The sequence below is a fragment of the Myripristis murdjan genome, chromosome 21, assembly GCF_902150065.1.
Source record: "Myripristis murdjan chromosome 21, fMyrMur1.1, whole genome shotgun sequence".
Classification (NCBI taxonomy): domain Eukaryota; kingdom Metazoa; phylum Chordata; class Actinopteri; order Holocentriformes; family Holocentridae; genus Myripristis; species Myripristis murdjan.
Genome location: NC_044000.1, coordinates 8,130,309 through 8,152,365, shown reverse-complemented (window position 1 = coordinate 8,152,365; position 22,057 = coordinate 8,130,309). Strand labels below are relative to the sequence as shown.

The 22,057-nt window shown below is 39.8% G+C and overlaps 1 protein-coding gene across 1 annotated transcript; it reads right to left on the bottom strand.

Moving 5' to 3' along the window:
- Positions 1–933: 933 nt before the first annotated feature.
- On the bottom strand, positions 934–21,311 carry LOC115379832 (actin-related protein 3). The gene is made up of 12 exons (XM_030080753.1): positions 21,101–21,311; positions 16,390–16,445; positions 15,688–15,812; positions 12,925–13,035; positions 11,044–11,139; positions 10,475–10,582; positions 7,473–7,616; positions 5,520–5,693; positions 5,201–5,293; positions 3,496–3,621; positions 2,450–2,533; positions 934–1,243 (listed from the first exon to the last, which is right to left on the bottom strand). The coding sequence occupies exons 1-12, from the start codon at positions 21,142–21,144 to the stop codon at positions 1,148–1,150; spliced, it is 1,257 nt and encodes a 418-aa protein (XP_029936613.1). The 5' UTR covers positions 21,145–21,311; the 3' UTR covers positions 934–1,147.
- Between the last annotated feature and the right edge of the window lie 746 nt (positions 21,312–22,057).

The following is a 22,057-nucleotide window of genomic DNA, read 5'->3' as shown; positions in this document are numbered from 1 at the left end:
CTCTACAGTTTGGAAACTGTGGCATCAGAAACAATATAAAGAGCATGAGGATGGCACTCAGTTATGCAGAAATGAAGAAGAACAAGACCCCAGTACGTAGAAACAAATTTGAGCCTTTATTGGAATGTTGCAAGGCATTAAATACACAAATCCCATCCTTTTAATAATTTGGTATTTAATAATAAAAAAAAGTCCTAGTCTAACAATACTGGTCCGACAGTCGTTCTTTTTCAATTTCATCTTTATAACCTCAGTATGTTCTCTCTCTCTTTTCTTTCACTGCATCATAAAGGTGGAAATCTGACATGGTCCATCGTGAAAGGAGATGTGAGTCAATGGATGAAGAATTAAAGGGCGGACAGCAATGACGTGTGGGGAATAATAGGAGAAACATCCTTTCGAACTTAAGAAAATACTGCGTATCAAAGCTGCATTGTGGATTAAAACAGTCACTTGCTGATACTGGTATGCATTAATTTCTTTTTTAACCCCTGATTTCCCAAGTTTTACATATAAAAAACTTTTGTATGAAATATAAACAAGCTCTTGCCGTGATACACAGAGAAGTGCATTTGAAGCAGAAAAAAAGAAAAAGGAAAAAAAAAGGAGACAATAATATGTTCTCAACTTGTCAATGATCACATGATCTTAAGAGTCATCGGATATTGCCTGGACTCATGTTCTATAAACATAAATAGTATGTTCTGATGTCATGTTATTATCATCAATGCTATAGTCATTATTCTAAGCCTCCACCAACACCTTCTTTATAATCATCATCATCATCATCACCATCACCGTTTAGCTCTCTGCACGCTGCTCAACAGATCCGGAAATGTTCTTAAAACTGTTTTGGTTTACAAACCATTTTTCCCTCATGTTGGAAAGCAAAACAAAAAGAAAACAAAAAGAAGGAACATTCACAATAAGTTCTCCAGCCGGTCTGTGTTTGGTCTGGTCTTTTTTTTTTTTCTTTTTATATTCTGGATTGCCCTCTTGTTCCTTACATCCATAGTTGAACGAGCAATCAAAAAGCACAAACGCGCCACCGTCCCTGACCTCCCGAGCCTGTCCTCTACACAACCTGACCCCGCCCTCCCTGCCCCGCCCGGCCCACCCCGAATTGTTAGACGTCGGAGGCCCAGAGTTAAGACATGACTCCAAACACAGGGTTGTGGCGACAGATGCTTGGCCCGATCTCTTCGTAGTCCTTTTTGGTGTGGCAAACCTGGTAGAACTCGGGCTTTGGGACAAGAGGTAGAGCACAATTTTAAAATAAAATCAGTGAAGTTACATACTGCTGCTGTCAGATCAGAACCTTGTAACTCAAACTTTGAAGATTTTCATGTTTTCACATAAATTGAGGGGTCCTCCGGGGGTTGAGGAAATTGAATATCTCTTGGGTTTGGGAAACCTTTTCACATTTGATTAGATATCCTCAACAATGTTTAGACGTCAAGCTAAACACAATGTCTTCCTGAGAAGCTGACATTTGTGAGATTCAAGGTCTTCACCCAGCAGCAACAATATATAGAACCAAGCACATCTGTTAAATTGCTTTCCTAAGCCTCAATTTTTGAATGGGCCTTATTTCCCAAAGGTTACACTTGTAAGTGCCAAAAAAAAGAAAAAAAGAAAAAAAGAAAGAAAAAAAACACTACCAACACAGAAGTAAAGTTCAATTTGGAAAACACTTACAGTGGTAACCTGCAAGATTCTTGCTCTATTTTTTTTTCTCCATCTTTGGTGCTAAGTGCCACTGCTGAGGTATTTTCTGCACTTCCCCAAAATCCCATGTCAATCAAACTGTGACATGTCTTTTCCTGGGATTTTCTGTTGATGAAGTTTGACTTTCTGTAGGTGGCACTCTCCTCATTCTCTGTTCAGCTTTAGTCACTGCTTATGCTAACTACCGAGTTATTCTGTTTAATCCAAACAAACCTCTGTCGCTATTGCCAGAAATATGAAAAGGCATCATTTCCTGTGTACCAGACGATTTTTTACCAGTAAAGACCTGCCAGTAGGATTTACATATAGTATCAAAAAACAATTCTAACCAAATTAACAAATAGTACATAACAAAAATCTATTGCGGAGATCCTTTGAAAATTGTTTAGCAAAAACCTGTTTACAGACACCTCCTCTTTGGTGGAATTGTCATTTTAAATCAACCAAATATTTTAGTTGGGGGCTTCTTTAGACAATAAAATAAAAGCAATGTCCCAACCTCACATTACATTAACATCCATTCAATGGGCCTAAAATGATTACCTTGATTGTTCTGACATTTACACAAGGAAGGATTTGGTGAAAGCAGGACTTTCGATGTCACATGAGGCACTCGTTGCAATTTTGTTTTCTTTCCTTAGTTTGTTCTTTAAATATGATACTACTGTAAAATATAATACAGGTTTACACAGCATTCTGGGAGTATGTTTGAGATACTTACAGTTGATGCTAACATTGATCCACCGAACCAAACAGCATATCTCTGCATATGATGAGTAATTACTTGGACATCGATTGGTTTGGGCTGGGGAGGCAGAACAGTGAGAGCATTTAGGGGCACCAGAAGGACCACTTACATCACATTTAAACCTTCATATTTCCCAATGTTCACACATATAGCTTCTTAATACATTATAAAATGTGTACACAGTATGCAATGTAATTACATAAGTACATGTTACAGTTCACATCTTCAGCATTTCTATTAGCAACTCTGTGACAGTCACTTGTTAAAATTAATGTGCTCGTTTGCTCTCCTCTGCAGGATCTCTGCCTTTGACAACCAAGAAAATTCATTTTTGACGGGTAGAATGGAAACAGAATGCCATGGGCGACTCCAGAGAAGATGAATTCCTAAAAATGTGGTTTTAAATATCAAAGTAATGTATTCTGCCTTACAGTGTATATTGTATATATATATGAAGCTAGCACACATGGTGCAGGCATCACAGCAACAGCATGATAATAAAAGGCAGTAAAAAAAAAAAAAAACAAACAAACAAAAGGAGAGCAAAACTAAATGACAAGCAGACGAGGCCCGTTGAAAAGCATGCCAGACATCAACAATGATTTCTGTATCACAGCCTGGCTACATTCACTGTCTTTTGCCAGTGCCTGCTGTGGCTTTGGGGACAGCTGGTACCTCAGCCTCAGACTAGATGCTCTTTAAAGCAGACAGCTCATCAAGATGAGTGACAAGTGTTGGGGCAGGTAGTTAACCAAGTGAGGAAGAGGAGGGCGGGACTAAACCATCACTTTCTGCCTCAAAGTGAAAAGTTGCATTTTTGAAATTTAAAACAGGTCATACACTGGGGATCGGGTTTATCTGATATAAAGTGAAATTACATCATTAATTACCACTTCTGTATCAACAAGAAAACAACAGCACATTAACTTTAAAGTCATGTTGTCTTAGTTTAACTACTCACATAGTTACTGTGCTTTGTCAGTACTGATCTTTTCTAGATGTACTTTCTGTACTCTCACCTTGAGCTTGCCCCCGCTGAGCTCCTCACTCATTTTCAGCCGGGCGTCCACCGTCCGCTTTAGGTCTCTCTGCAGACGGCGCCCAAAGTCCCTGAACATGGTGGAGCCTCCTGAGAGAACAATGTTCTGTGGAAGAAAGGCCACTGGGGATTAAAAAAATGTCCAACAAGAAGCACTTAACCCCAGTGACTAGCAACTGGCTACCAGCTGGCCACCTCAACATTAGCCTGGTGTACAGAGGAAAATATCTGATGGGAGTACCGTGGGAACAACTCAAAGAAGTATTTCGATCGGGAAAAGCTCACTTGATGACATATCCGCTCTCCCCCAGCCCCTTTCATCTAATATACATACATCAAGTATAGTTTTCTTGGGGAGCATTACACCACACAACATACAAAAAGCGGGTTATTATTGCAAAATATGCCTCCAGTAGGGTAAATCAAGACCCTGACACAGAGCCACAGCTAGGGCTGCAACACTGTGACATTTTGATGGCACAATTATAGTGTGAGGGAAAATCACGGTGTCACGCATTTATGATTATTACGTGTTTTGCAACTGTAGGAGCGAAGCGGAAAAAAATTTGATTGAGCATCTTAAACATTTTTCCTTTTTTTTTTTTTGTATTTACTTTGGTCCAGAAATAAAATAGGCATCTATTCTATATTGTAAACATTTAAATATGATAGAAAAAGTATGCTATGACAGAATAAATATGGTAACTGTACAATGTATGTTTGTGGAATTCACAATAGCTGGCTTTTGAAGCAGAGATCATAATACAGTAAGTGCCTTTTGAAAACAGAGTGATTGATTTTGGAATGGAGCCTCTAATTGGAAACCATTTAATCAATACAGACTTTTAAAAGATCACACTAAACAACTCTGGACAACTCACTGACTTTAACTGCTAATTTTCTATTTAATCCCCTTCCAGCTTTACATTTCATGAATGATGTTTCAACTTTGCTTAATTACCTCGACTTGGCTATTTAACGACGGATGGCCATCTGGAAGATGCTGTGGTAAGTTAAATGTATTTGACCCCCTGGCCGCTACTTTCCGTCAGCAGGTTTTGCAAATTACACTTATCAGTCTTCTTAACAATCCCACAGTCATATTAAGGTATTCAAAATGCTCCCATATAACTTATTTACCATGCTTTTTGTTGGATGTAAAACTATAATGTTGTCTCCTCTGTTAGCTAATGAAGCCCCAGACATAAAATAATGTGAATCACTCTCATGAGAAATTCTGCACATTTCATGCAAACAAGGCTGTGTTCAGGCGATACCACAGCATCTAAAATGCTTATGGTTAGAAAGCCATGGTGTTTATAAAGTGTAGTTAACAGTGACTGGTTAACTGCTGCATCCCTAGTTCCAGTCCCTGCTATTATACCACTAACTTACCAAAGACATAAATCATAATGAATGATTTATTACAAACTAAAGTAGTATCCATCAAAACACTAGACAGCAGGACTATCTGCAGTAGTCAACAAGTTAATACCATTAGAAATCTTTTTTTAATTCAATTTTTGAACTGTCAAAACATTTAAATGTTACAGTTTGTGCCCTACAAAGGCCTAAATTTGACCATTAAACAAGATCTTACAAAAGTTAATCATAAATATGTGAGTATATACAGAAAGTTAGGGCTCGATTCAAAGGTGTGATGAGAACGGTGAATGTCAGCTTACCTTATAGAGAGGACGTCTGACGTCGATAGGGCAGTTCTGAATGACCTCATCCACAACCTCGGAGATTGGCTGGGTGAAATCAGGGTTGGCAAACTGGTATAGGCAAGCAAGCAAAAACAAAGTGTCATTCTTTGTTGTACATGTGCCAGATTCATTAAGCTATAGTTGTAATTAATCCACGCTGAAATATTCCTTCCTGATCTATGCCACAGGAATTTCCACTGATGTCAGGGACTATATTTATCAAAACAGTGGCCATGTGAGCAGACAACAGAGGCCAGGAGGATTAACAGCCTCAGTTTACACACTGTTCACCAACCTCTGGGTGGAAGAAGATCTCAGGTCCCAGGAAGCGCTCATAGCCAACATCAATGGTGAACTCCTTCTTGCTGATGGCGTTGATGCCAGTGTACTGCTTGATCCACTTGGAGCCATCCGTGTCATACTTGTTGAATTCTTTGACTAGGTCTGGACACACGTAGCTGAACCGCTCCTGATGGCAACAGCAAAAAGACAATTAAACCACCATCAGTTTCAGCACAGCAACCCAGATGGTCGAAAAACACATGTCGGTACTTCCCTGTTAGCAGAGTTAGCTGTGGTAGCTAACCCATCTGGTGAACAAGTTAGCAAACTTTTTTGTCTTGTAATGCTCCCACTGGCTTTATAATATATATGTATACTACTTTTGAAAAACCTTTCAGACAATTAAACACACATTTAAAAGGGAAAATGTTTAGAGGAAATGTAATTGGTTTGATTTGTGTGTCCATACTGCAAGCCTGACAGAAGTAAAATTAACATTTCCCTACACGTCTTGCAAAACTCCACAAGGCACATCCCCTCGATGACAAATGTTAATTATTTGGATTCACTTTATTTCTTGTGTTTGTGTCTCGGGGTAATGAAGAATGGCCCTCGACATCAAAAACACCACAGACTTAGATTAACAAGCTGTTTAATAAGTATGGAAGAAGTGTGGGGAAACAAGGAGAATCACAATTAACTGTGGTAGCTGAAAAAGGGAGCGGGGGGGGCCTAATGACCATATCATCAACATAAAAGTAGTGCTAGCTTGTGAAGCTGCAAACTATGTCAAATTAACTCTCAAGTACTTTGGTGCTGTAGCAAAAAAACTGACATTGAAAACAGTAAATCATGTCTGTAAAGGGTTGCTATTGATCGCTGTCTTTGAGTCAGTGGTTCTTTGTTCTCTGCAAACAATGACTTGATTGTAGATGTGACAAAACTTTCCCAGTTGCACCTATGCATTTTGCAATTTTGAAATCCATTTGCTATGGTTTGATTTGATCCAGGAGTTGGGGACAATGTCACCTGTCAGAGGCAAAGCTAAACAAAAGAACAAAACAGAAACAACAAAACAGGACAACTATAGACAAGCATTTTGCAAGACTATTGGTTTGCATTTAACTGACAGACCAATAGTGCCACCTTGTGTCCACAAGAAAAAAAAATGAGGTTTTTCAATTTTTCCAGGGTCAGTAAGAGTGACTGGAGGGAAACAGCCACATCTTTTTTTTTTTTTTTTTTTTAATGCACATATCTTTTTGTGGGGAAACCATCTTACATGGCATCCACCACAACAACAGGCTCACAACAGCCTTGTTTTGATGGACAAATAAATGCACCAGAATTTGTTTTCACTGCAGTGGTGTGCAGACAGATTGAAAACTCACATAACAGCTGAACAACTGCCTGGCTTTTGCTCTCCTCTTTGTAAGCATTATAATTTTTTCCTCTAATTCTCCATCGCATTGCATCCACCAGTCAGAACTCATCTGAGACAGCCAAGGGGTGAGGCTGCTCTCGGCCACTGGCAAGGGATTAGCATGCCCTTACACTGACACAATCAGTTGAAAAAACAGAAGAGGAAGGGAGGGAAGAAAGAATTTATAAAAGAAGTGAAGGGAAAGGAGGACAGAACAAATGGAAAAAAGAAAAAGCAAGCAAGAGCAAAAATGAAAGAACTAAAGAAAAACAAGAAGGTGACAATATCCACAGTAGAGTACCATCGTTTATAATGTGAAACCATGTACTTTGTCCTAATACCTATATCAAGGTCACCAAAGAAGCTTATTAACTAGTTTTTTGGGTTTTTTTGATTAAACATACAGACGTAATCATTTGAAACAGACATGAATCCAGGAGGTGATACAGGGAATGACAAATGTAACTCCAGTCGGCAGTCGGGACAACCTCAACCTCCTTGGCAGAAGAGCTTGTTGATGGGAAATGTAGCCGAGTGACTAACCTTGACTGCCTTGGCCGTCTCCAGCGACTGCTCTGGCGGGATGCCCACCTCCCGCTCCCTCAGGAGCTGCTGGGTGAAGTAGGTGATGTCGCGTCCTGCGATGGGAATGTGCTTTATACAGCTGCCGATGACATAGCCCTCGGCCTGAGAGAAAACGAGAGAGACAGAGAGCGAGGGTGAAACCACAAGAGAAGAAAATAGACAGGGACCGAAAGAGATGGAAAAGACAGAAAGAGAAAGCGAGAGAGAAACAAAGTGAGAGGGGAAGTCAGCACATAAATGGGACGACAACACAACACACACATAGGTATGTACAAAATGCAAAATGAGAGGTAATGCCTGGTGAGTTCTCCCTGTCTCCGTCTGATTGTTTTTCTGGGATCTAAACACAGCGAGGCCTTTTCCATATTCCCACAGTGTTGAGCTTGGCTCGTTCTGCATATGTTCAGCAGTGGCCAGAGACGAGCTGACTCAGTCACCCAACCACAAAATGTATTCTGCAAGCACATTTTCTAACTGAGTAATTCCTTCCAACCTCTCAAATATCATGGCCTACTTTTGAAGTCCTAGATTATACTAACACTGAGGAAGCAGACAGGTGGAGAAAATAAATGCAATAAAAGAAAACTTTAGATATACATCAGTTCTTAAAGCAGGGTTCCAAAGCGCTTTGCAGACGAGCAAATACACAAACGACAAAGGGTTACTCAATAAAGGATTTTTTAAAATGCCAGGCATAAATTTAAAGAATAAAAAGCATGAAAGAGTCAAATATAAGAAGGACAAATAGGGAGACTATTATAAGGCTTTGGGGAGCCATTCTGAGAGGGGCAAGTTCTTTGTTATTGGATGACCAACAGTCAGACTGATAAAATACATTTTTGCCTGGACTTTATACTAACAGCACATGAGGTGAAAGTGCACAGCAAGCACAAAAAGTAAAACCTTGGTACAATATGATGCTTAACAGATTGTTTTTATGGACGAATGATATTGCTGCCCATGGGTAATAAATCAAAGTGTTGTTGTTTTTTTTTTCTTATCAAGGCGTAGTTACTCAGTTTTTGTGTGCTTGCTGTATCAGATGTTTACTCACTTTGCCTGGAGCCCAAGAAAATAGTTTTTCATTGAGGCAGCAAAGCGCATGCCTTCTACATTACATTCATAACACAATGTCATGAATTAATATACATTAGAATTCAAATTTTATTGAAAATATAGAATCAATAGAAATATCAGTCATTAAAAATGTTCTGTTCTGAACAAAGTGAAATTAAATGATCAAATCTCTCTCTGAAATTATCAACAGAGAGGCCACTTAAGGAAAGGATGGGCACTTCTGTTTAAAAATTAAAAACATTTACAGTCAGTAAAGAACACATGTAGGCATATAACATAACTGGATAGATGAAACTGTGATTCACTGGGAAAAAGAAGAAGAAGAAAAATCATATCATGATATTTCAGGGTATTTTGCGGTAACAGTATTCATGACGATAAAACAAAACACAAAAATATGTTTTACAATTAATTTATAATGGCAGCAATACACAACTGCAACAAAATAAAGGTGTTTAAAGTTTAATGTCAACATGAAAGTAACAAAGACTCTCCCTTCAAATATTCAGTAACACCAACCAAATTAAATTTTGTTCCTCACTTTGTAAACAAATGAATAATTTAAAGTGAGAAGACCTTCAGGTTCAGTAGATATAAATAGTAAAACAAAGACAAAGAATCTCAGATCTTCAATGCTAATCTTCAGTGCAGTGATTTGGCTGCGCTGGGCTGAGCCAGTGTGGTCTGTATGTTTGGTTACCACTTCACATCAGCTGTCAGGCTCTCCTCCTCACATGACCTCTGGCTGCTGCTCACACAAGTGCTTCGACTTGAGATGGCGACTGTTTTGGTACCCACTTAAAGTCGGACAGTCTGTATCAGCTTCTGTCCACTTATTTATGAAGTTCACTCATACAACAAGCTAGCATTAGCTGATCAGCTGCAAATCTGTCTCCTCTTTAGCCTGCGCTGCTTAGAAAACATCAAGGTTATTTCAAGGCATCCATTGGGAAAATTAACAATAACAACAACGCATACGATAACTCGGCCTTCAAATCCTTGCTGCTCTACAGCTTCATTCATCTTTTGAGTGAGAAGGTCAGCTGTGTGGCGGCCTGACAGACTCTGTATGAGCAGGACCGCTGAGCTCATTTGCCAGTCATCACCGATGTGGTGGCTGGTGATGGTGAGGTAGCTCTCTGCTGTTAGCATTCAGTCTGTAGTTAGAACAACCCTGTCAGCTGTGGCTAGCTTTTTAGAAGCCCTGCTTTTAGCTCCATGTGATGTGGTGGTAGGTTGAGAGGAGGATTCACTGACCAAGTGGTACAGCACTGGAGTCGTCGTGTTGCACTTACACACAGCATCGCAGTGTTTACAATGAACTGTGTCATTCTTTAGCTCGAAATGGTTCAACACCAAACCACGCTGTGCCCCATCATGTTTACCTTCAATTTCTGTACAGCAGCGCTGGGCAAAGAAATCAGTTTTCTCCTAGTCTCTTAAAATAGTTAAATTGCACCCTCTGGTGGGTAACATGTTTTTTGGTAATTCATTGCATTGCTTCAAGACACACACTACACAACCTCTATTAGTTATCAACGTTAGATCATTCCACGTGATCAACCAAATTCTTAACGATCATTTATCTATCAGCGATTCATCATACCCATCCCTACTTTAGCTCTTCAATTAACTCTAGCAGAGCTAGTAGTGACTTTCATCACCACTTGCTGCTGCTGTTGCCAGTATCATGATATGACCAGTTTTATCACAGAAGAAAATCATACTGGTACTGTCATCAATGATACGATATGGCACACCCCTAAATTTCCAATGGACGCTCTAATTCTAAATACCAGGAAGTGTGTATGTGCGTGCATGAGTGAGCAATGGAGTGAATGGTGTGTGTTGGCCAGCATGAGCCACTCAGTCAGTAAACTCACCACGGGGATGACATGAGTGACACCGTCGCCGCTGTCGATGACAGTGCCCGTCAGTGTCCTCTCTCCCACCTGTCTGGACGTCCAGGAGGCTGCCAGAGCCAGCACAGCCTGAGAAGAACACACACAGACACACACACACACACACACACACACACACACACACACACACACACACACACACACAGACAGACAGACAGACACACAGACACACAGACACACAGACACACAGACACACACACAGACACACACACACACAGACACACAGAAAGCAATGTCATGCTGTCTGCCCTTGTGCATACTGTTTGTGCATACACAGAGACCACATTCACACTCCAACACATTCCTACATACTACCATATTATGACAACTGGCCAAATGGTCAAATTTGCAAATAGTTAGAAATGAAAAAACTGGCTAAAAATTCTGAGATGAGAAATTTAAAACTGGCCTAGCAGAGTGCAGATTAAAATAGTGGGGTTATCATTCAGATGAGAGGAAGGATGTGTCTTTCAGGGTCATACAACATCTCTCATTCACACAAAAGATAACCCCTGCTCGTGAAGCTGTACCTGCACTGCGATGTACAGTCCAGGTACATTGAAGGATTCAAACATGATCTCAGCTGTGTATTCTCGGTTTTCTGGTGTGTTCAGAGGGGGCTCTGTCTGCAAAGAGAGAACACAGTTTGAATTCACAAACACAAAACACACACCACAGATATTCTGTAACTTCAGACTTAAACGTTAGGTCTGCTTAAAGGACCACAGCAGTGATTTGGAATGTTTGGCCAATTTACTAAAATTTACTCAAAATTTACCTTGCAGCAAACAATTTTGCAAATTAGTGTGGAAATAATAAAGATTTCACTGTATATTATCATCAAAATCCCTAAATTTTTTAATTTGAGCCACAGAACTGATAATTGGCTATGTAAAGCAAATATTTCCCGGGTACTATTCTACAGCAGAGGGACCATTTCACTCCGTCCAATTTCAAATCCCATTCAATGTGTTTTCATTGGAAAGAGGGCGAATCAGGCTTTACAACGGTATAAGATACAACACTATTGGGTATAAATAAAGGGGAGAAATTATAGACTGAAAAAGCGGTGCAGAACTTTTTTTGCCTAGTTTATATTACAGTGATGGAATACTGTATGAATAAAGTTTGAAGTCTCTGAAAGAAACGGGCCTGGGAAGTGCACTGGGGGGGGGATATTTTGAGGCAACAATTTTCTAATTAGTGGCCATGAGATATAACTGGTTTCCTCAATTTAATGAACTTGTTCCCATGTTTTCGTTAATTCATGGCCAGGAGATAAGTATGAGGTACGCTTTGCTTCTCCCAGGAGAAGACTGCAACTGCAGCAGACAACATTTGTACCCAGAGGATCAAATTAGTAAATTGTGTCCTCAAAATATTTTTTTTCCTTCTCATTGCACCTTCCAGGCTCTGTAATTTTCATATTGTAGTATTATGAATGGAATCCAGTGGCTGGAAAAAAAAAAAAAAAAAAAAAAAAAGGTATAAAAAATTATATAAGAGTTTTAAAATGTGACTGCTTGCTTTGGGAACAAATTAGAAGAAATATGGAGTATATACATTTTATAGATATTATGACAAACATGCAAAATCATTGGTATGGTCCTTTAACTGTAAGAATACACAGTTTTGCATCTGATTTAGGAGTATTGCATGTATGATGATACTATGAATGCCTTGATGTTATTTAGCCTACTACGGTAATACTAGTTGAAGCTGAACTTTATTCCAATGTGGTATAACAAAGCAAGTGCATTGTATAGGTGAACAATCAGGTTGTTACTTGTCTCTTCATTGAGTGCTTCACACAGTGATCGATTCTATATACAAAACAGTTATTAACAATTAACAGGTAGAGAGCAAACACACCTATTAAGTCATTTTGGCTGCAAAGGACAGGTTCTTGGCAGGTATATATTTTTTTGTTTGCTAACTCTTGGCAGGTGAGCCAGTTTATTTACACACTGCCTTGGGGCACGCAGACAGAGCAGGCCACTGAGAATGTCCATTAAGTTCCTGGATGTAGCTTTGAGAAGTCGGCTGGCCACACTCTCCTGCCCTGTGCTTCATTAGTCATCACAGCCTGCCCTAGTCCACATTCACGTCCACTTCCCTTCCCCTTGGACTTCTGACATCAACCCTTTGAGGGTTAATGAAGTGTGTCAGCAACAATGCAGACTTTCAGAATTGCAACTTGACCTGAATGCATTGTGATCACTGGCCATTTCTTGTGCATGAACCATCATGGCAGAGCAAGAGATAAATAAATATGTGGAGGATTTATTCATCACTGTTGTGTGTAATTTTAGTTTCATGTATTATTTGTTACAAGGCCTGCTGTTGTGGACTGAGGGGAAGTGAAAGGGGGGTTGTTAAATGGGTAATCAAACATGGCTCAGGAGTCTTACCAGGAGGAAGTAGTGGTCCTCAGGCTCTGCCCTCAAATACTTGAAGATGACCTGCTCCATGAAGCGCTCCATCAGGTCCCAGTCTTCCACAATACCATGACGGATTGGCCACTGTTGGCACAGGGGTCAAAAGGACAGCCAGTCAGAATAATGTATGAGAAATCAGAGCAAAGGAGGAAATGCAAACAAGACTAATGCAAACAGAGCAGGTGTGCCATAAAATGTGGAAGTTGTTGTAACAAAAATGGTTCCAACAGTTTTGAAAAAACAGTGATGTATATTTAATCTCAATCGTATTCAGACTATTTCACTGCCCTCTGGATTAAGCTGCACATCAACAGATACATCTTACCACCTAAATGACAGAATGAAATATGCTTAAAATTGTTTTCAAAGTGTGACTTTATTGTATGAGGAGCTTCTGAAAGAATTAAAAACTAGGTTTTTGTATGCTTTAGCAAGGTTTTAGTGACATCTGAACCACAACCCACTCCAAAATAGACTTCTTTGGCAATGCAGGCACCAAGCTTGGGTGACTGGGCATTTGGAAGTTGTGATGGAACACATCCTCTCACTACAAGAAAAGACTATTTGTACAATGTCAGTTTTGTCTGCTTCAACCAAAAGCGACAGTACAAAAACAAATGTGTGGAAACAGGAGAGCCAAAGTACAACTGAACGATTGTTTTGGAGATTACAACAGTGATGGAGATGATGAGACAATGGGGAAAATTTAGCTGCTCACTGAACCCAGAAAGGGAAGAAAAACATACTAGAGAAGAGTATGCTTTTGCAAGATTGTTGTCCAGTTGACTTCTAAGCCACTGAACCTGAATATCTGAACTGTAGCAGCTGGACTGAGAAATTCAGTAATCTTTACAGGACTACAGCCTCTGTACATGAGCAGCAGCCCTTACAGGGAGTTGTCAGGCAGGTTTCTGGTTTTGTTTCGCTAACATCACAGTATTTAAATAAATGATGACATCTGACAGAGTCCAGCAGGTAATGCACTGCAACAACAATCTCTAAAATGCGCAGCGTGCCAGTGACACATGATGTCATGCATTTGTTATGCTGGACGCAGTGGGTGGAGTGGAACCACATCATCCACATCCCCTTGGGAAAGGAGGGAGTTCAAAAGAGAAATGTTTGGAAAATTCCTCTTTAAAACGTATTCATTTGTCTTTAGGAAATGAAAGGCTAGGAACACTGAAATGTCTTCAAATTTTGGGCCAAAGCTTCTTCCCATTATGAAATGCTCATCCACACACATTCTGAATAAAGTGCACAGTACTAACTTATGGTTTAATTTCCTAACATTGGCATGTAGCAATAAGAAGAAAAAAAAAAAGAGAAAAAATATCTATCTATATAAATATATAGAGAGAGAAGACAGACAGAGAGAGAGACAGAGAGAGAGAGAAAGAGAGAGAGAGAGAGACATAATAACTGCTTGGCACAACAGTCTGCTTGAAAGGTCAGTCAGTTAAGACCTCTGAGGCATTGATGGAAGATTCTGAAGCCAATCAATGTCCATTAGAAAGTTAGTGAAAGTACTTTGAGTTTTCACTCAAAGTACCCAGAACTTTTAGTCTCAGGGACTACTTTTCAGGGAACTAAAAGGTTCCTTAAGCCCACTGCTGTCTGTGTTTCCACTGTGGTCTAACAACCTGCTAAGATTAGGCAAATTAGTCCACTGAGTATGAAAAAGCGACAGCTGTTTGTCCAAGCATGCAAGAAGAGATGAGGCAGTGCTGCTATATTTTCCCTTCTCCCGATGACCAAATAAAAGGGTGGTTTGCTAGAGAATTGTTATTAGAGGTCCATCTGTTGTATGATTTCTTCTGTAACTCCATGTTGATATGTTTAAGTACAATGAACAAAAATGCCCTACTGAGAAGGTTGACCTATAAGTTTATCTGCCATCTGAATGTCTCAGAGAACATGTTTATCATGCTACTGACTCAGCCCAATCTTAGTGCTTCCAAGTATCACTCAGGCATTTGGAATCATTGGTACAGGCTCTTGTTGTAGTCATTCAATGTGCTGATGTTAACTGATTGATACTGTGTTGTCTTTTGTTGTGTGTTTTTTATTGGACCTTGTGTCTGTCAATAAAGACTGAACTGAACTGAAAAACTGTTTCAATCAGAAGTGTTCAGCACTGCAAGCCACACCCCCAAACTTCTTGTACTATTGGAAAGTACTACCCACTGAGCAGGGAGGTAGTACTTTTTGAGGGGTAAAATAATGTCCCTGGTCTCTGCGGTGTAAACACAGTGAAATCTCCAAAAGGTTCCTAGTCCCTAGGGAAAGTTCTTGAGGTCAAAATGCAGCTATAGTTAAGGTTTCCACCTTTTATGCCGAGTACAAAATCATATTGTAACTGGCAGGCAGGCTGGACTGTTGCTTAGAGGGATATTGTGACTACAAGGTTCTCAGTTTGATTCAACATTGTGTCCACCCTGTTAGTCTTCTTGGCAAAGCACTAAGACCCAACTTACTGCTGCTCCTGTCCCTATAGACTACTGCCTACGGTGCAATGTGTAAATGCTTTCAGTGATAGTGAGCAAATTCCTGAATACCTTACATGCACTATGGCATAGCTGAATATTTCAGTACTCCAGAAAATTTAAATATGCTATCTAGCCCTAGATTTACTTCTGGCACACTTTGTAAATCTGTAATCCATCATTACAGAACACAGAAACAGATTCTCCAGTAGTTTTTCAACAACTGAATTAATCAGAGAGGGTCTGATACCTTAGTAGCATATGTGGGCTTGTCTATTGCCTCATCTCCAATGAAGAAATCCAAGTCATCCACCCCCTTCATCATCCTCCGCTGGGCCTGGTCCCCAACCTTGGCTGACTCTTTGATGGCAATACCTGACAAGGAAAATTTGAACATGTTCAATACAGAGCAAAGCTCCTCAAACTTTTACACTTTTCTGAAAGTTAGGCTAATCATTAGATTTCTGTTTGTATCAAGCCTCTCTATAACATCAAGAGGCATCTGCACAAGCATAATACTATTTAACCAGAAGTGGATAACAAGCTAATGTTTTATCCTGCTTTTCTATTCAATCACTGACAGAAATCTGAGACACTTCCTCTTTACACAATGCTGCAGCACTGATTTTTGTCATTTATCCTGCAATTTAGCACTGATGACTTTGCCAGGTAAAAACTGTAACTTATATTGACATGTTTTCAGCTCAGGAGAACTTGTCCACTAGCCTATAGGCACTCGTTTTTTTTTATTTTTATTATTATTATTATTATTATTATTTAAATATAATGATGTTATTATTGCTGGAACTGATCGTGAAAACAAGCATGTTTTGAATGAGATGTTAAAAAAAACATTTTGTCCTTATCATATCGATGCACCATGGTCAATTGCTCATGTCATTGGCCTGCTTGGCTGATGTGGGGAGAATTCAATGCACAGTTAAATACTCACATGATGGAACGATGAACTGTGGCTCTGTGTTTCCTGCATACCCCAGTTTAGTGTAACTGCAAGAGAGAAGCATCACATTTCACTCCATTTCACTCTGGTGTGCCAGACAATCCAAGCATTAGCTAGTTTACTGGCACTACATTTGTATGCATGAAAGTTTACTTCAGTAAAGAATATATTTGGCCGCCACATCCTATGCTATCGTTTTGATCAATACCATCACTGTCTCTCAGTGGATTGGTTTGGTTCCAAAAGCAGCAGCAGCTCTGCAGTTTGCTAATGGGAGGCCATTCAAAGACCCATTTATGTCACATTGGGAAACTGAGGACTATTCATATTTCTCAAAAAAAAAGAAAAGAATCATTTCTGTATAAGCTGGGTGGTGTAAATACAGAGAAGATTTGACCTCAGCACTGGCTGTGTTCTTTATTAGTTAGTTTTCTGTGAAATGGAAGTTCTTTGTGGTTTACGCCTAGCAAATGAAAGTGAAAACCAAAAATACACTAGTGTGATATTACAAAAAAAGAGAAAGAAACTAAAATCAACAGGACTGTGCTTGCAAACAACAAAAGCAACATTTGGCACTTGACTGACAAATTAAAATTAAACCAAGTCGAGTCTTTCTCAACACCTGTACTCAGACAAACTAAAATAACTTGATTCAACAACACTGAGCCTATTCATTCAGTTTAGCCAACACACACTGGGAGCATACCGTTTGCCTTAGCATCAAAGACTTGAGATTTTACAGCTTTCTCCATGTTCTTCCTTTGTGGAGTGGTGCTTTGCTGGGCACATGCTAACCAGATGTAAGACTTGGCCCAGACAGGACTCCCATGCTTCCTGCACACAGGGCCCAGGGGACTGATAGAGGACACTGCTGAGTGCTGCCAAAGCACTGTGGGCATAATAGGCTACATCCTGGTCATAATAGTGGCTCCTTTGAATTTGAATTCATATAAAGGCACAAAGGGCCACATCAGCAGTCTTTAAAGGAAATGATCTGGCAATATCTTAAGTCTCAGAAATAGGTTGGTTTCAACATTCATTAATAGTGAGGGTTTTTAAGAAATAGCCTACAAGTCAAAACCTAACTGGAGACACTGTAAGCATGCCAGGAACTTTTGTAATATTACATTGAAAAATAGTCATTGATCTTCAGTTTGTTAGGATTTGCAGTGTGATTCACAGTGACAGCAATTTATTAATAGCTTGTTGTTCTTCTGAGTTGGCAAATGTGTTGTGACATAATATCAGGGTCACATTCTAATGCATAATAGTAAAAAACATTTATCAGCCGATCAAGGTCATCCAGCGACGATATGATGTGTAAGATGCAGTTTGATTACATATTTATTGTGTAATGTACCTTTTCCATAGCAGCCATTTTGACATGAAATGCAGGTAAACACAGGTGTTACTAATGACATTGATTAAGGTTCTGTTCCACTAAGGTCTAACAGAGTCAGGGTCCTGCTGCTGTTGATGCTGGCTCACTGGCCAGACTCAGAACCTTCACTGATGTCATTAGTAGCACCTGTGTTTACCCTGCTATTTCATGTCAAAATGGCTGCTGTGAAAATGGTCTACAGATCAATGTTTCACTGGTTGTTTATGTGAAGTCTTTAATCCATACTGACACTTGTGCGACGTTTTGATTCATTTCCACATAAGTATGTTATGTGACTAAGTTTTTATTTTGTTATTGCATGCTGTCTATAAACAGAGAGTGTTTGCGTCCCCTTGTCTAACTAAAACACTGAACATGTGTTGTTTCTTGGAATAAAATTGTCTGTTTTTGAAGATTTTAAGTATCATCAAAACATTTCAGCTATTGGCTGTGTCAGTCCAAAAATACGGGGACTGATATCAGCCTTCAAATGCCTGTACCAGTCAAACCCAACAGTATTTCCAGGGTGTAATCTCATTATAAGAACTTTGACTGACAGTAACAGCAGGCCATAGAGCTGCAGTGGTACACTGAACAACACAACATAGCACTTCATACCACAGAACAGTCCCAGCTTGTCTGGAGCAGCACCTGCCTCGACAAGCCTGAGGCACCACACGCCTGACAGTGGACATTACCACACTGGAAAACTGGAGCTCCAAAGAACCATCAGCCACACAAGATCTCCACAAAAATAGTAGCTGATTGGTTGGATTATTCGTCCATGTTTTGACAAAAGATAACTGAAGAAAGAGTTTTCCTCTGCAGGACACAAGTGAATGTGTCCTGCATGAGTGGGAAACCTTTCTCCTGTTACAAACCTCACAGTGAAGAATTTTTTTTTGCCTCAAGTTCAGTGGCATATCCCTTTCACACAAACAGTAATACAAAGCCTGCAGCCTATAATACAGATCTACTTTAACCCATAACTTATCATTTAGATTGAAGCTTAGGATGGTTGATGATTTTTGCCATAAGTTACTAAATTTCCACTGTTGACTTGGGACAAAACAGACGGACTCCATCCAAGTTCTTTGAAGCTGCAACACCTGGTGTACGATTTTCTGCTAGAAAAAGGCCAGAAAAGCCAGCTGCTCAAACGCAGTTATTGATTTTTTTATTGCTGAAATTCAGTCTATAACTTGAGCCATTAATATCCAGGATGACATCTTTCCTTCCTTAAGTAGGTTAATAAGAGAAAATGATAAGCATCTGCCTAAAAAATGCAGTTGATGTTGTTTCATTGTTTGACTAGCAAATCTCTACAAATTAACTGATCACCTTTCCAACAACTCAAAAGCTAGTCCACCCTCTGAAAAAGGACTGTCCTTTGTCTTGTTTTCTACAGAGGAAGATCTTGATTAAAGCACTGTTACTAATTTTGCACAAAGGACAGCACCGCTATCAAGACACTCATTCTTAATTTGACCAAAATTATCTCCAGATCTGCTGCTGCTGTTCTTCTGTTGCATGGACGGCTCTATTCTAATTATAGCAGGCCACTTAGAAGGTTGTTGATGTAAGAGAGGAAGTGGAGCTGTCACATTTTGGCCATCACTGGCATGACTCATAGACTTTAGCTATGCTATGTGAGATGTCCTGATTCTGACGAAGCTGTCCACAGCTGTTTCACCCTCCCAGCACTTTACAACATCTGCTGGTTGACTGACGCTCTCTGGCCGAGCTGCAGAGCTGGGACACCTCATAATTTTCACTTAGAAAGACTGATTATGAGCATAATCCTGGCCTTAACCGAATGGGTGATCTTATGCCTGAGATTACATTTCACCACATACAAACTAACTCACTCCGGCTGTCATTAATATTGGAAGATACAGTGATTTATGACTGAAACTCCTGGCCAGAAAGAAAAAAAAAAAAACATCTGCTTCAGGAAGAAGCTATCATAAGCTAACCTAATTCTCAGCTGCATTTACTCTTGCTCTTCCTCCACAGTACCGACCAGAAGCACTATACTGGTTAATAGCCCGAAGGGAGGAGGGGGATAAGTGGAGAGGTATGCAATGTGCGGAGGTCGAGTCTCTACATGTAAGCAATGCAAACCACTTACAGCCCCCAAAACCAAACTGAGCATAACTATAATGCCGACTTTTACCCTAGTTGCCACTAGGTTTAAAACTGCATGTCTGCATGAAAATGGTTCTCTCTATGAGAGTAGCAAATGATTCATTCACAAAAAAGAAGGGTTTCCTATCCTCATTTGGAGCCTGAACACAATTAAAAGACCTCTATAGTAATGTCTTACATAGTTTAGCTCGCCAGTAATCCCAGTGGGAAAAAAAAGATCCATTAAAAAAAAAAACAAAAAAAAAAAAAAACACTAAAACCATCCCTACAACAATCAAGGAGTCAAAACCTACATGGTGTCACAGCGGAAAGGCAGGTATGCATGACGCTCAATACACACTGCTGCAGAGAGAGAGAGAGAGCACATCTTGCTGAATATTATTTTGACATGCATTTTACATTACCATTAGCTCTAAAGCACATGCGTGTTATGTCAGTACAATTGCGACAAATCGGTTGGGCAAACGATCAGTCGCCCGATGGAGAAGAAAAATTACAGAACTTAATAAAAAAAAAACATACAGCGATGCCGAGAAACGACCATATATGGACTAAAAAGCGTGAATGAGGAAGTGTAGGCTGTGTAGGAAGTCGCTCTGCGCCTGCTCACATACAGGGTAACCACTGTGCAAAAAGATTCACCAATTGCAATAGCAAAAGTACAAAAAAAATCACCTCTACGATGAATCTATGAGAGCTGGAAAGGGCGAGGAAAGGGATGGAGTACAATAAGCGAATCCAAGCTGGCTAGCTAGCTCTAAATGAATGAAACTAGCAAGGAAGGAAGCCCTCATCTTGTCACAGCATATATAGGTTCTTGCAAATCAAATCCCTTAGACAGGAAGAAAACATTTTCTGGTAATGAAGGCAGACCGCTAGCCAGCTAATGATCCTGTTCAAGAGCTACATAGCGGCTATCAAACATTAGCACCGAGTGTGCAAGTCGAGCTAGCCGAAGCTATCTGAGGGGGTTTATCTCGCAATGAATGGGCAGAAAATGAGTGGCTATTCGTTAGCATATTTAGCTGTGCTAGCTGCCTAGCTGTCTGGGCATACACACATACACACACACACACCCAGTTGCTGCTGACACTGACAGTCCTTAACGTTACTCGGTGACACCCAAAAAAACCTCCGTGCTCTGTGCATGGCGGTCCGGTTTGAACAGCTTACCCTGTGCCGCAGTCGACAACACACGCCGGTAACCGTCCTGCCATGTCGACCCGTGTTTGTGCTGCTCACAAATGTTTGATTTGGGATGGATAACAGTCTGTGTCGGCTGAAGGCTCTGGCAAGCCGTCCACAGGCGGAACCCTGAACCCGCACAGTGCCGCTTCCACTTCCGCACTCGGCTTCAGACCAGGCAGGGAGGGAGAGGCAAGATGGCGGACGCCGGATAGTAGAGATTTTTTTCCATCTCCTTTATCTGATTAAATTCAGAGCAAGTACACCAAATATACATGTCACATACATTTTTCATATTCTAGAGATATACTTCAGTATAAAATAATTAAAAATAAATACATTTCTATGAACACCAAATAAAAAAGAATATAGGGAAAACAAACAAACAAACAAAACTTCAGGGAATGTTGGAGTAAATTTGAAATGTCTAAGTAAAAACTAAGTTATAGTTTTTGCCAATTTGTGATTTCTGAGTGGTGGGAAACACTGGTGGCCCCACAATATGATGCTATCATAGTACTTTTGTCCCAATACAATAATACTGCGATTTTAAACATTTTGAGTATTGTCATAACATAACATGTAGAGATGTATTGGGATGTAAACCTTTTTTAAATGCAAATTATGTCTCCAAGTAAAAACTTTGTCAGTTTCCATTCTGTTCATCTCACTTCAGTCATTTTTATTACAGGAAAATGGGACTGTCAAGCACACAGACTGACCAATATTGTCATAAAAACTTATCATAAATGTTGCATCACTACTTCGATACTTGCCATCTGTGTATTGATACAATATTGCCACACAAAATATTGCGATACTATATACTATGCTGTATCGATATTTTTACCCCACCCCACAGACATACACACACAATTATAATTCTTTCACTTAAACATTTCTTAATTAATTACATTCAAACAGTTCCTAATATGATCTTGACAC